Raw genomic sequence first — 14,955 nt, forward strand, 5'->3', positions numbered from 1 at the left:
TAACACACACACGCTCCCGCATAACAGTGTGTCTCTGTCTCTGTGTATCTGTCTTCCTCTAACACACACACACACACAGAGTCTGCGAAGAGTCCTCTAAGTCTCCACCCCAGGTCCCTGGGCAGAGTTTTCCCTCACTGTCGTCCCCTGTGAGCGCCCTAACCGACTACACTTCGCCTGGCCACTGCATCTACCTGGTCCAACTTGATTTCTCCCGGTGGCTAGATTTCAGTTCTTTGATCCAAAAGTTAGGGGTTGGGAGAATGAATATAATTTTTACCTCCTTCACCTAAAACCTGCAAAGCAGACTTGAAAGGACTGGCGTCCACCATAAGGTTTATTACTATGAGCCTTTCTTGTTGACACTGCCGTCACTGTCACCAGGCTGCTAACGAGCTCCCGCCCCGCGCTGCCCCGCCCCTCCAGGGAGCCGCCTCTGGCCGGGCACTCCTGTCTTCCGCACCCGGCTAGCAGTTAGGACGACCATGGCTACTGGCCACCGCCTCCTGCTGGAGAACGCGCGGCAAGTGGTGCTGGTGTGCGCCCGTGGCGAGCGCTTCCTGACCGGGCCCGCGCTGCGCAACCTGGCCGTGCTGGAGGGTGCCAGCCTGGTGGTGGGCTCGTGAGTATCGGGCGCTGTCCGGGTGGGGTCCCGGAGCTAGGAGTTCTTTCTCCAACAAAACACCTTCAGAGCATCTTCCACCGCTGATCATCGATGCCACCATAGCTTCTAAAGTCCTGTTTAGCTTGGAGGGTTTGCTCTACCTCTTCTAGAAGATTTTGTAGTCTTTTTCTCCCTAAAACTCAGGATATTGGCTCTGGTCTGTAATCCCAACACTCGGGACACAGGTCAGTGGTTCAGGGCCATCCTTGGCTGCGTGTGGAGTTTGCGCATGAGACCGTGTCTCAGAAAGTAAATAAGAATTAATTAATACTTTTAGATAACAGTAACATCACATCCTTCTTACCCCCCCCCCCTTTAATAAGCAACTGTGGCTTCCATTATGTAGTCGGGTATAGCCGCTAGGCTCCATGCCTTCAAAACCAGCACTCTGGAGGCAGCGGCAGGTAGTTCAAAGCCAGCCTGATTTGCAGAGTGAGTTTCACGACAGCTGAATGAGACCCTGTATCAACACACACACACACACACACACACGCACCCACACACACACTCATGCACACACCCACGCACACGCACCCATTGACCTGCAAAATCTATCAAACCCTGTGTCAGGGAACTAATGCTCGCATGTAGTTTAGACACCGCTTTTTGTTGTTTTCTGAAGCAAAGAAAAATGCACAAATATCACACCTTTTAAAGAGAAAGGAATGGGTGCGTATTATTTTGTAGTTTTGGGTTTTTTTTCCCCCACAGTAAAATCTCAAAATTCAGCTAAGAATGTTTGATGGAACAACAGCAGCAAAAACCCAACAAAACCTTTGGAAGATGATTTCTTGCTTCCTGTAACAACTATGCGGTTGGATGTGTGTGTTTTGTTCCAACATGACACTGGGAACCTACCAGATTCTTAGAAGCTGGAGAGCTTGTGGTTAGCGTGGTTGGGACGAGAACCCAGTGATCCCAGAGTCCTCCTATACAAGCTGAGGCAGACAGAAACCTCCACCTGAGGGCTGAGCTCATTAAAACACAAAAGCACTCCTGAGGCAGTGTGTTTTCTGCAGGACCTTTTTCCCAAACTGTTTGCCCCTGACTTCCGATTAACGCAGCTTCCTGCCAACTGGGCATGCCCCTGAGAGAGGAGCCGTGTGTTCCGGGGTCATTTGGGGATCTAGTACTGTAGGGAACTGAACGCTGATCTTAGAGAAGAAATAGCAATCTCTTCTCCACATGGTTTGCAGTTTGTCTTTACTGTAACGACCATCTCTTTCCTAAAAACCCAGGTCAAGAGGGAAATACAGTAAACACTGGCTAACATGGCATCCAAAAGCATGTTTAAATCATTAATCAGATTTTTCAGGAAAATTTCCCCAAACTTAGTAACTGTTTCTTGATTTTTTTTTTCCTCCCAGGGATGGGCTTATAAAAGCTATTGGCCCTGCGGACGTTATCCAGAAACAGTTTTCCGGAGAAACTTTTGAAGAAAGAATTGACTGCTCTGGGAAATGCGTCTTACCAGGTGCGGAAGCTCTTTTTCAGAAAACTCTGGAAAGAAATGAACAGTGGTTCTAAGACAGCAAAAAGGAAGACGATTGGTTTTTTTGGTTTTTTTTTTTTTTTTTAAAAGAGCCTTAACCATAGCGTTCAGAATGTTGGGGCTCCAAGAATTGAAGTTCTGCTTTGCCAGTGTGATTTCCTGTTGCGTGCCCGAAAAGTGATTACAGATTCCCTCTAAGTATTTCTTGAAGCTACTCGCACCTTCCTTACAGTAGTTCCTTCTCGAAGTAGCACAGTGTGTATTTTCTATTTGTCCTTGTTCTCAGTTTTGCTCAGTTAATAGTTTTGCCACCATAGCGTCAAGGTCTGTTTGGGGTGAGCGCAGTTACCGAGCAAGCGGGCTGGTTATCTCAGAGGGACGTTGCGTGGTGAAGACTTACTCTCCTCTACTAGAACTTTCTAGATCAGCCGCGTAGAGGGAACCTCACAAAATCTTGCACGCTCACCCTCCTCCGAGCGGGACGGCCACCACCATGCACTTAGAGCACAATGATACAGTCAGTCACCGCTAAGCATCTCCCGTTTCTCAACTTTGGTTGCAGGACTGGTGGACGCGCACACACATCCTGTGTGGGCTGGCGAAAGGGTCCATGAGTTTGCCATGAAGGTAACTGCAAAATGAATGACAGCAGCCCAAGGAAAGCACAAACAGGTTCCCCCGCCTCTAATGACGGAACAAGGGGTCAGCCCATGCTGCGTAGCTTCTTAATGGATGTCTTTCTGTGGCTCACTGAGGAACACAAATGACGATAGAGCCGGGCGGTGGCGGCACACGCCTTTAATCCCAGCACTCGGGAGGCAGAGGCAGGCGGATCTCTGTGAGTTCGAGGCCAGCCTGGTCTACAAGAGCTAGTTCCAGGACAGGCTCCAAAACCACAGAGAAACCCTGTCTCGAAAAACCAAAAAAAACAAAACAAAACAAAACAAAAACCCAAATGACAATAGAATCAGACTTAGTTGAAACGGCCCCAAATCTTTGTACGATGTGTAGAGCTAGCAGCCAGTTGAAGAAAAGGAGTATCTGAAGGTTTTCAACTCTAGACTTCTCTTTTAAAGAACTGAGTTTAGCAACTCGGTGGGTGATTCCCCCCTCCTTCCGGTTTTCTAAATCATTATTTGTAATTTTGAACAAGTTCCAAGAAATAGTTTGAAAATCACTGTTGACTGCAGACGAACTTGGAAGAATATATTACTAACTGAAAATAAAATGTCTTACATTATTCTCTTTTTTTCCTCTCAGAAAAAAAAAAAAGAGACTTACGAAGACCATAAAATATAGTCGTATCAGTTATAGGAACCATAGCTGGCTCCTAAAAGGAGCCATTATCATGTAGCTAAGGGGGGGGGAGGGTGCAACCTAGCAGTGACAAATTGTTTTGGAAATCAGGAAAATTCTTTTCTTCAGCTATCGTGTGCCTTCCTCAACAAGTCCGGAGCTGCTTTTAAGGCAATTTTATTATTGCACTGAATTCCAGAGCTAGAAGGCACCTTAGAGGTTGTGGTCCAACTACTGTTACTGTGGGACGATGGAGAGACCTGGGAAGGGTGGGTGGAGAGAGGCAGGTGCGAGCTTTGCGCGGCTCATCCTTCTTACTGTCCAGAGAACTAGTGACTGCTGGGATTGTAGAAAGAGCTTCTTTATTTGCTTGAGTGACAGAACTTAGGCTCCAAACTCTGGCGCCCAAATGGCATGGAGTCTGCCCTTGGTCTTGGCTAGCAGAAAGCTGAAATAAACCCCTAAGCTTTGTTTGCTCAGCCGTGCCGAGGGATGGAGACTGAGGTGGGCTTTGCCTAGTTATGCACTGGGGTCAATTTCACTGTGAAAACACTCAAATATTCCTGTATGTGAGTGTTAATTAGTTGTTAACTGCCTTCAGCTGCCCATTTGCCCAGCCGCCACCTTGGCCATTTCCACCTCTCAAGCACTTTTGGGGACTCCCTTCTGCACACCTGGGGGTGTCTTTAAGGACTAAGTGCCCCTCTTTCTGCTGTGGCTGCTAGTGCCCGTGCCCTACTGCTTCTTAAATTGAAATAGGGTCTGGTGTAGCCCAGGCTGACCTGTAACTCCCTATATAGCTGAAGTAGGCTTTGCACCTCTGATCCCCCTGCCTCCACTTCCTGCGGACTGGCATTACTGACCTGCACCATGCCTAGTTGCTTCTTAACCATCTTGTAAAATTGGTTTTACTTTATTTTTAAGTGTGTGTGTGTGTGTGTGTGTGTGTGTGTGTGTGTGTGTCCGCGCACACGTTATTCCACTGGAGCTAGAGTTCCAGGTGATTGCCAGCTGCCATGCAGATGCTGGAAGTGAACCCCAGTCCTCTGCAACAGCAGCCCCTGTCGAACCCCTTAATCGTCTTCTAACATCACCCTCAGAGGTAGGTTCTGCAGACCGACTTGTAACCTTTCTGAGTGTGCCATGCCTTCAGTTGGCAGGAGCCACTTACATGGACATTCACCAGGCCGGAGGAGGGATCAACTTCACGGTGGAGCACACTCGCCAGGCCTCGGAGGAGGAACTCTTCTGCTCCTTCCGGCAGCGGCTGCAGTGCATGGTGAGGGCCGGCACCACGCTGGTGGAGTGCAAGAGCGGATACGGCCTCAACCTGGAGACTGAGCTCAAGATGCTGCGCGTAATCGAGCGCGCCCGGCGGGAGCTGCCCCTGGACCTCTCTGCCACTTACTGCGGGGCTCACTCAGTCCCCAAGTAATCTCAGCGGCGGCGGCGGGAGTGGGGGGCGGGGTGAGGTGGCGCAGCTGTCACTTAGGTCAGACTGTCTGGAGAAGCTTCTGGAAAGATGCCCTGCTTCTAAAGGCGGGTCGTGGTGCCCACCCAGGTGGTTTAAGGAAGGGATTTCCACCCCCTCTTTAGTTTTCCTAGTGCTTTAAGGATGAAAACGGAGGAAACACTTCAAGACTTCTTTTCTTTAGAATAAGAATGGTCCCTAGCGAGTCCTTTCAAATTAGTTATTAATTCAAATAATTTCCCAGGATAATCAATCAGCTTACACCACTGTAAAAATCCCTAGTTATTTCCTCTAGGAGATCAAATTGTGTGGTCTAAGTGTCCTCAGAAGGGCTTTTGTTAATCTCTTTGCTCACTAGCAAATATTTTCATTTTATTAACATTTTTTTAAGTCTCTGCCTTTATCTAAAGAATCTCTGCTCCTTGGCCTTATGAAGAGAACTCTGTTTCTGATGGCCTAGCTGTACAGTTCCGTTCTGGCCCAGATCTGAAAGGTTCTGCGTGGTTGTCTCCAAATTCTTTTCGGCTTAATAACTGACCCTCCCTCATAGACTTACGTTACAAACAATATCTAAACTTAAGTCATTTCAATTAATTTTAATTTTCTTACTTTAATAACTTCAAAATGTATTTTATTTGATTATATAAAACTGTGTACATTTATTATATCCAAGATGCTGTTTAGAAATGCGAGGTGCATTTTGAAGTGGCTTGAATCACACTAACTAACATACTAATTCATGGCAGCACTTACCACTTTTGAGGGGAAAAGGCTTCAAATCTGTCTTGGAGTACTTTAAAAGAATACAGTATAATGCTCATTGCTATGACACCATGTTGTATGGGAATGTAATTGTTCATGCTGATAGTCCCATACAATTTTCAATCAGAGGAACCAAAAAATTAACACTAAAGTTTTGTATTAAAAGAACACCCCAGGCATGACGGTGCATGACTCTAATCCCAGCTCTCAGAGGGCAGAAACTGGTTGACCTCTGTGATTTTGAGGCTAACCTGGTCTACACAGAAAGTTCCAAGCCAGCCAGGGCTACATAGTGAGATCCTGTCTCAAAAGAAAAAAAAAAGAGAGAGAGAGAGAAAGAAAGATAGAAATTCATACAGCTGATTATGTAGAAAAGAAATATAAATATTTAATATTTCCAATTATTTTTGTTTTAAGCTTTTAGCATTTCAATTTTTTTAAGTTACTGAAGTTTGGACTGAGACTTTTGAAAGAGCCTGTCTTAGGGAGTTGTAGATGATTTCAAGCAGAGTTTAAAGCATGGGACAGTTTGCTTTTTAAATTTTTTTTTAAAGAAACCAAAATAGCCATTCCAACAGAACAAGTTTTTTTTTTAATATTTATTTATTTATTAGGTATACATTATTCTGTTTGCTTGTATGCCTGCAGGCCGGAAGAGGGCACCAGACCTCATTACAGATGGTTGTGAGCCACCATGTGGTTGCTGGGAATTGAACTCAGGACCTTTGGAAGAGCAGGCAATGCTCTTAACCACTGAGCCATCTCTCCAGCCCTAAATTTTTTTTTTTTTTAAGTATTGAAACTGGAGTTTAAGTGCAGCTTACCGGCTAGCTAAGTGATTTTAAGGGTGTTTCTTAACTCTTCCAAACATGAACAACACGCGTGCAATAAAGAATTATACACACCCTGCTCTACGTCACTGGTGTGAGACACAGAAATAGCTTGTGTAAATACTCTGCTTGTTGACCTCTGCGGGTTCACCTCCATGTTTTGCTGAGTGAGAGCCGCCAGGCCTAACAGGGGGCTGGAGTTTTAGGGAACCTATCTCCAGCTTCCCATGAGCCTCTGAAGGCTGCATCTCAATTCCCACTGATTTACCCTCATGCACAGATCAAAGTCAAACTATGTGTCTAACGTTCTGGAGCAGGAAGGGGTTGGGGCACTCCGTGTCTGGCTGATTTCAAATGCTCTGTCTGCCCCTGCTCATTGCTAACAACTCCCAAGGTTTACAAAGTGTTTCTTCTCCTCGCTCCACCCCTTTCACAAGGCAGGATGCTTAGGTAAAGGCGACAGGAAAACTTGTAAATAGAGAAGAAAAAGGAAGAACGAAAGCTGGGGCTCAGGGTGGCCTTGATAGAGAAATTCAGCTTCCCAGCTAGGGGCCTGCTGACCTCCCCAAAGGTCACACAGCCTAGTCCTCCAGACGGAAGTCTCAACACCACCCCGGCTACATGAGCATGCACAATTGCCAAGTGCTCTGGCTTCTCTTCTGGACTTTTTCTCTTCCTTTCTGAAGCTTAAGCTCACTTGCCTATACTGTTTATTATCCTTCTTTCATTAAACTATATATAGTCTTTAATGTATCTATAATACACATAATAAGGAGATTATTAAGCAATGCATTGCACATCACAAATATTAGAGAACATGTATGAACATGTATGAAGACTATGCCCATGTTTATCTCATTTTCTTCCACTAGAGGGAAAACTGTCATTGAGGCCACTGATGACATCATCAATAACCACCTGCCAAGGCTGAGGGAACTCAGCAGAAACGGGGATCTACACATTGACAACATAGACGTGTTCTGTGAGAAGGGTGTCTTTGATCTGGATGCCACCCGAAGGATTCTTGAGGGTGGAAAAAAGATGGGGTTACATATCAACTTCCACGGGGATGAACTCCACCCGATGAAGGCCGCGGAGGTATGACTGACAGTCGGCTCTTTCCTGCACGCCTGCAAAAGGAGTGATTCATGGGGGCTAGAGCAATGGCTCAGAGGTTAGGAGCACTGGCTGTTCTTCCAGAGGTCCTGAGTTCAATGCCCAGCACCCACATGGTGGTTCACAGCCATTTATAATAAGATCTGGTGCCCTGTTCTGACCTGCAGGCATATTTAACAAATACATGTTTAAAAAAATTATTTATTGGAGCCAGGAAGTGGTGGCACACACCTTTAATCCCAGCAGTCTACAGAGCTAGTTCCAGGAGAGCTAGGGCTGTTACACAGAGAAAAACTCTGTTTGAAAAAACAAACAAACCAAAAAGCCCTGTGAAAAAAAAAGAGAAAAAGAAGGAAGGAAGGAAGGAAGGAAGGAAGGAAGGAAGGAAGGAAGGAAGGAAAGAAGAACAAACAGGGGCCAGTGCCTGAGAAACGATACTTGAGGTTGTCTTCTGACCTCCACACGTACACACTCACACGCGCACACACATACACAGAGACAAACACACTCACATTTATACATACTCCCAACCGATACACACAGAGACACTCACACACATACATGCACACACAGACACTCACGCAGAGACATGCACACGAGGCATACACACAGACACAGACACACACAGACATACACACATGGGACACATTCAGACTCACATACATCCACATGCATACTTGCACACACAGACATACACACATGGAAGGATCCACACAGGCACGTGTGCATTCAGATCTACACAGAGGCTGGGACACACACAACTTATTTCTGCTTGCCCATCATTCCCTGTGGTGGCTGTTGCTCTGTGCCCGCCAAGCAGGCTACCCCTAGCCTGATTATTTCCTTTATTGTCTCCTATGACTTCTATTATAGTTACAGTGGAGAGAATCATCCCTGTGATCTCCTTTGCTAAATCCAAGTCATGTTGTGGTCAGCACACGAATTAGCCACTTCTCTTTCACTGTGACAGCCTCCCAGCCGCAGTAGCTTTAGAGGGAAGGGCTCATGGTTTGGGGACACAGTCAGTTGTGGTGGGGAAGATGTGGCAGTCACGGTCAGGAAGCGGGGGCGGGGATGCTGGGACTCTGCTTACTTTTTCCCTTTATTCAATCCGAGACCCCATTCTGTGGGATCGCGTTACCCACATCCAGGGAGAGGCTTTACCCCTCAGGTGAACCTCGCTGGAAACGCTATAACAGACACGCACAGAGTTTTTTGTCTCCAACGTGATTTTAAATCTGGTCAACTGTGCTGGTTAGTTTAGTTTAGCTTTGTTTTGTCAATCTGATACAAGCTAGAGTCATCTAATAGTAGGGAACCCCCGTTGAGAAAATGCCTCCGTAAGAGCCAACTGCAGAACGTTTTCTTAAATAGTGATTGGTGGGGGAGGGCCCAGCCTACTGTGTTACCCTCCTTGGACTGGTAGTCCAGGGTTCTATAAGAAAGCAGGCTGAGCAAGTCTTGATGAGCAAGCCAGTAAGCAGCGCCCCTCCATGACCTCAGCTTCAGCTCCCACTTCCAGGTACCTGCCCTGTTCAGGTCCCTGTGCTGACTTCCTTTGATGATGAACAGTGATGTGGAAGTACAATCCAAATTACTCGTCCCTCCATTAGTTTTGACCACGGTGTTTCATCACCATAGTAATCCCAAGTAAGACGAGGTATAGAGTGTTGCTCTTAGTACGGATTCTGGCCTCTGGATATGGGTACCAAAACTGAACCCTCCGTATCTCTCCACCTTTCTTGCATCTTTTTTACCTCCTCTGCCTCTCTGATGTTAACCAAGCACAACAGACTACTTTTAACATCCTCCGCTTTGAACACACTCTTTCTCTAATCTGGATAATCCACATTCTCATCTATGTTTTTCCTTGGCTGCTACTTCTCTGGAACCCCACCCCAAATGTACTTAATGTTAGATGGTGGCTTCGTCCTGTTTTTCCCCCACTGACTAAGCTTGCACCCGACACTTGGAGCTCCCTGTCCCTGGAGGTCAGTACAGGGCCTAGGGTACAGATGTGTAATGTTTGCATGCAAGTGTTTGCTGAGTTTGTGGAATGACTGTGATCTCTGTGGTCAGTGAGTTCCTATTGGTCAGAGAAAGCAAAAAAAAACCCAAAATCTCTCTCTATTGTTTTGATTGGCCTGGAACTCACTATGTAGCCAGCCAAGGCTGGCAACTCTCCTGCCTCACTCTTCCCAGTGCTTGGATCACTGGGTATGTGAGCCACCATACCCCCGAGTTTTTACCAACATGCTAATTTTCCAGTGGCAGTCAGTGACAGACCTACTATATATTTGGGGACCTGTGCTCATTAGAAACGGTTGACAAGAATCTCCACAGAGCAGAGGAAGTAGGGTCATGTATGGAACTGTTGTATGTTAAACCTTTCCCTGTCTGCCCATTCTGCCTAGCTTGGGGCTGAACTGGGAGCACAGGCGATCAGTCACCTGGAGGAAGTAAGTGACGAAGGCATCGCTGCCATGGCTGCCGCTAAGTGTTCCGCTGTCCTTCTACCTACCACTGCCTACATGCTGAGGTAAGGGCCTTTCTCACCCTGACACGTTGCCTTCAAGCACGGGTTGTGAGGATGGAGACTCCAGGGGTGCCTAGGCGTTGCTGCCTATGATCTCGCGAGAACATATGATGCAGAAACTCGAATGCCAAGGGATGCTGCAGTAGTGGTACAAAGCCATCATCCTAAAGATGCAAACAACAGATGAGTCTGGAAAACGGGCGGGCAGTGCTAATGCTCTCCTCCCCTCCACCATGTACCCTGGAGCTTTCTTTCCTCTTCTAGAACAGGAAATGTCCCCTTTGTTCTTGCAAAAGCACCAGCTGGAGACAGACACCTTTCCCCTCTTCCCTTAGGTTGAAGCAGCCTCGAGCCAGGAAAATGCTCGAGGAGGGAGCCATAGTTGCCCTGGGCAGTGATTTCAACCCCAATGCCTACTGCTTTTCAATGGTAATTACTTCTAAGATACTTTATTTTCTGAACAGAGTAAACGGTGGAATACATAAATGTTTAAAATTTTCATTCGTTGTAAAAACCTATTTAAAGATCTAAAATGATTTCTCTGAGAAGAAAAGGGTACAGGCAGTGGTTTAATTAAATTTTTCTGCCCACACGAATGCACCCAGGACTGAAGAGATAAATCTCAATTTGAATTGTCTTCTGATTCAGCTTTAGGCTAAGGTTTATAATAAGACATTTTCCTTCTCTGGGCATAACAGAGACAGCGAGGCTTTAGTGGGTGAGGGTGGAGGCAAACACAGCAAAGGTTCCTGAAAACTTGTAATATTAAATATACAGTATTATTCAATAATAAAGTTTAAGAATCTTATTTATAAAATTGCATCTTCCCATAGCAACTGAGCTACATATTACTTATATATGTATAGTATAATATACAATACATTACACCGCATATACATATATGTATATGTATAGATTTATATATTTATCTTTATATATTTGTGTATGTACACATACATACATACTTTTGGGGGGAAGAGGAGTGGAAGCAAACCTGGAGCCTCTTGCACACTAAGCACAAACTTTATCTGAGCTATTCCTACCGGACATTTAATCATCTTTGCTTGTGCATCCTGACTTGTAATGGCTGCTCCTCCAATGCCTGCTCTTCCTGCCTTAGCCGATGGTCATGCACCTGGCCTGTGTGAACATGAGAATGTCCATGCCCGAGGCCTTGGCCGCTGCCACCATCAACGCAGCTTACGCGCTGGGGAAGTCTCGCACACACGGATCTTTGGAAGTTGGCAAGCAGGGGGATGTCGTCATCATCAATGCATCCAGGTGAGGGGCCTCCCGAGCGAGTACCCACCGCAGCAACTAGTCTTGTTTGATGCACGTGCGGGCAAGTGTTAGGACCCTTTCTGCTTGCTATTAGTAAGATCAGGTAGATGACAGACTATCCAGCCCCCTCTGTCTTTACCCCTTGCCAGGCAGAAGCCCCCGTGGGGTCTCCAACTACACAGCAAAGCAAGTCCACCAATCTTCAGATCTCTCCAGGTGCCGTGCATCTTTCAGGGCCTCCAGTTGCTGCTGTTTCCCTGGACTTCGGACTTGCCCCTGAGTCTGTGTGTTTGAGTTTGTGCTTGGCTCCTGACCTTTCGCCCATTCTCTTTTCTCCTTATCACTCCGGCTCTGACTTATTCTTTCTCTGACTCATGGGATCAAATGGCTCTCAATCTCAATGCCTCCACTCGGCTGCTCTGTTCCTGAGTTCTTAGTTCTCACCCGAGGTGTATGACCTGGGCCTCCCAGGCTACAAGTTGGATCCTAACGTCTAAATCCAGGTGCTGGCAATGTTATGTCTCTTTTACTCCCACGAGCTTATCACAGCCCTCGGGGACCCATGTTCTACAGAGGACAGCAGCCCCATAATGTCACTCCTGGAAGAACCGCCTCCTTCCATCAAAGATCAAGTGCACGTGCCACCCATGAATCAGTTTTGAAAAGTTCAGGAGCGGGAGACCTGGCTCCGTTCATATCAAACCCTTGCTCTCTGAATATGAGGACCTGAAATTTATCCCCAGTGCCCACAATAAAATCCAGGCTTGGGACGGTGGGCCTGTGTGCTCAGCCCTGGGGAAACGGAGACGGGGGGCTCCCATGGGGCTGGCTGAGCAGACAGTCTAGTCAAACTGAGGGACTCCAGGTTTAGTGACAGACCTACCTCAAAAAGCAAGGTGGGCAGGGATTCAAGAAGACAGCTGGTGTGTCCTATTGGACTCCACGTGGACTCACACAGATGAGCAGCCATAGTCCATGTGTGTACTCATACACGTGAATGCACACACACTCACACACACTGCTTGTCAGTTCCCAGCTCTCTCATTTTTATTCAATACAGGACATACACACAGACACACACACACACACACACACACACTGCTCGCCAGTGCTCAGCTCTCTGTAGAAATAGGAGCAGCGGGCTAGCTTTACCCGAGATAATTACACAGAAACTATATTCTTTTAAACACTCCCTGGCCCATATCTCCGTTCTCTTACTGGCTAATTCTCACATCTTGATTAACCCCTTTTTAATAATCGGTGTAGCACCACGAGGTGGTGGCTTACCGGAAAGGATCTTAACCTGCGTCCATCTTGGAGAGGAGAGCTATATCGTCTGTGACTCACTTCCCTTCTTCCCAGCATTCTGTTCTGTCTACTCGGCCTATCTAAGCTGCTGACCTATCAAAGGCCAAGGCAGTTTCTTTATCAACCAACGAAAGTAACACATAGGCAAATGACCCTCCTCCATCAGCTCTCTCCTTTTCATTCAGTAAAGAACATGGACACATACACGCAGACACACACACACGTGCAGAATTCACTTTAAATTCACTGACACACTGGTGCTTTTGATTTGCACATGCTGAAGCGACTGTTTGCTTTCTTTCTAGATGGGAACATTTGATTTACCAGTTCGGAGGCCATCACGAATTAATTGACTATGTTATAGCTAAAGGAAAAGTCATCTACAAAAAGTGACAGAGCTGGACCAATGAGATAGCTCAGTGGGTAAAGTCTCCTGTCACCAAGCCTGCTGACCGGAGTTCAATCCCTGGGACTCACATGGTGGGAGGAGAGAACTCCTAAGAGCTACTCTCTGACCTCCAGAAGCTCACTGTGATGTGTACCCGACTCCTCCGCTCCCCGCAACACTGCCACATAAATAAATGTAGTAATATAAGAATGTATTCTAATAATGATAGGTCTGGAAGGAAAGAGAAGACGCGTTCTCTGTATCAATTAAATCCACATAAGTTACAGCACTTCCGTAGCTTGCCAGAATCACGTCACTTCAACCTAATCGTATGTCATGCCCTACTGTTAGCTTGAAAACTCAAGAGATTAGCTTATTTGACTTGAATGTGTGTGCCTGGATGTGTAAACAGGCAAACCTATTGGGATACAGTGTAGAGTCTTTTCTCAAAGGCTGGCTACAGATATTTTGGGGTGGGTAGGATGAGATAGCTCTGCTCCTCTGTGGAGAAACACACTTGTCCTGAGAGTTCTGTTTTGTTTTTTGAAAGTGATCTGCCCCGATGAGGCCAACGGGACCATTTCCTCAGAAACAAACAGAATCTTCTCTCCCCACAGTTTGTCTTTTGAGATGCTTTCTAGTCTGGGGCAGAAGTGGCCTTCCATTTTTAACATCTTGTCAGCCTTTGGAATGAAGCTTCACCACAGAGTTCAACACTTGATATCTTGCACAGACATGAAAAATCTCCTATATGAATGCATTTTGATTAACACCGACGAAGTAGCTTTAAAAAAAATCTTCCTGCTAAAGCCTTTTCATATCACAAAGCTATGGAAAGGGTTTTATTGTATCAATATTGCCACCATTGCTCCTGCAGCCCCGGAAGTAGTACAACAGTGTCTACAGCGTGTTTGGATTTCAAAGAACAAATCACAAAATCATTTGCAGAGGGAATGATTATTTGTATAAACTGGTATCTCTCACGCCACATCGGCTTACTTGGAAACCTGTAAAACTGTTTCTGTGATCTTTGTGATCGTAGCGTTATCGAACACTGTCCAATTTACAAAGTAGTGATTTCACAAATAAACATTAGTTGCCAAACCATCGTCAAATTTGGAGCCTGAATTAATGAGGTGCTCCGTTCCGTATAAGCGAAGACCACCGCATTAGGTAGAGTTTGCTGCTGTGGTCATATACCTGGGGCACGCTAGGTGTGGAGTGAAGAGGCTTATTCAGCTCACAATTGTGTCTTCTGTTCAAGCTCCAAATCGTGGGGCACGAGCTTGGGAGAGCACCCACCCCTGGCGCTGAGTCAACTCGTGGCAGATTGCAGTGGGGGGAGGGCGTGGTGGATGAGAAAGCAACCACACCTGCCCTACTCCAGAAGAGACTAAGTGGGGTCAAATCTAGGCTTTGATAGCAAACCTCTAAATAACCATCTACAGTCCCAGGAGAAATGCCTTAGCGTCCCCCTTCCCCAACTATTTTGTTTTGTAGCCCTGGCTATCCCAGAATTCTCTCTCTCTTTAGACCATGCTGGCCTAGAACACAGAGATCCACCTTCCCAAATGATGGCATTAGAGGCGCGCACGGCCACCTGGTGTCTTGGCTCTTTCATAGACAACTCCTACCACATATGAGCCAGAGTGGTGGTAGACACCTGAAATTCTCACACTGGGGAGTGGAGGTAGGAGGATTCTGAGTTCCAGGCTAGTAGCCTGGGCTACATAGTGAGACTCTGTCGCAAACACAAACAAAACAAAATGAAAAATCACAGAAAGGAGAAAGAAAATGAACCCAAAAGGTTT

At 46.4% G+C, this 14,955-nt stretch overlaps 2 protein-coding genes across 2 annotated transcripts in view; one reads left to right on the forward strand and one right to left on the reverse strand.

Annotated features, from left to right (window-relative positions):
• The window catches only part of Ccdc38 (coiled-coil domain containing 38), a 44,436-nt gene extending 43,949 nt beyond the window's left edge, over positions 1 to 487 (reverse strand). Inside the window, exon 1 of the mRNA XM_075954357.1 lies at positions 394 to 487. Coding sequence (XP_075810472.1) covers positions 394 to 487 — 94 coding nt within the window. The remainder of the gene's footprint in view (positions 1 to 393) is intronic.
• Amdhd1 (amidohydrolase domain containing 1) lies at positions 476 to 14,259 on the forward strand. The gene is made up of 9 exons (XM_075954251.1): positions 476 to 622; positions 2,032 to 2,138; positions 2,719 to 2,783; positions 4,606 to 4,883; positions 7,388 to 7,613; positions 10,046 to 10,170; positions 10,503 to 10,596; positions 11,288 to 11,448; positions 13,062 to 14,259. Exons 1-9 carry the CDS (start codon positions 486 to 488, stop codon positions 13,147 to 13,149), a joined length of 1,281 nt encoding a protein of 426 aa, XP_075810366.1. The 5' UTR covers positions 476 to 485; the 3' UTR covers positions 13,150 to 14,259.
• Positions 14,260 to 14,955: the final 696 nt, after the last annotated feature.

Source organism: Microtus pennsylvanicus, chromosome 20, assembly GCF_037038515.1.
Source record: "Microtus pennsylvanicus isolate mMicPen1 chromosome 20, mMicPen1.hap1, whole genome shotgun sequence".
Taxonomy (NCBI): Eukaryota; Metazoa; Chordata; class Mammalia; order Rodentia; family Cricetidae; genus Microtus; species Microtus pennsylvanicus.

Excerpts from the sequence above, each read along its gene's own strand:
- Amdhd1 (XM_075954251.1), top strand. The coding sequence starts at position 486 with ATGGCTACTGGCCACCGCCTCCTGCTGGAGAACGCGCGGCAAGTGGTG. Across the intron at positions 4,884-7,387 it reads GGGGCTCACTCAGTCCCCAA|AGGGAAAACTGTCATTGAGG; the intron begins GTAATCTCAGCG and ends TTCTTCCACTAG. Across the intron at positions 10,597-11,287 it reads ATGCCTACTGCTTTTCAATG|CCGATGGTCATGCACCTGGC; the intron begins GTAATTACTTCT and ends TTCCTGCCTTAG.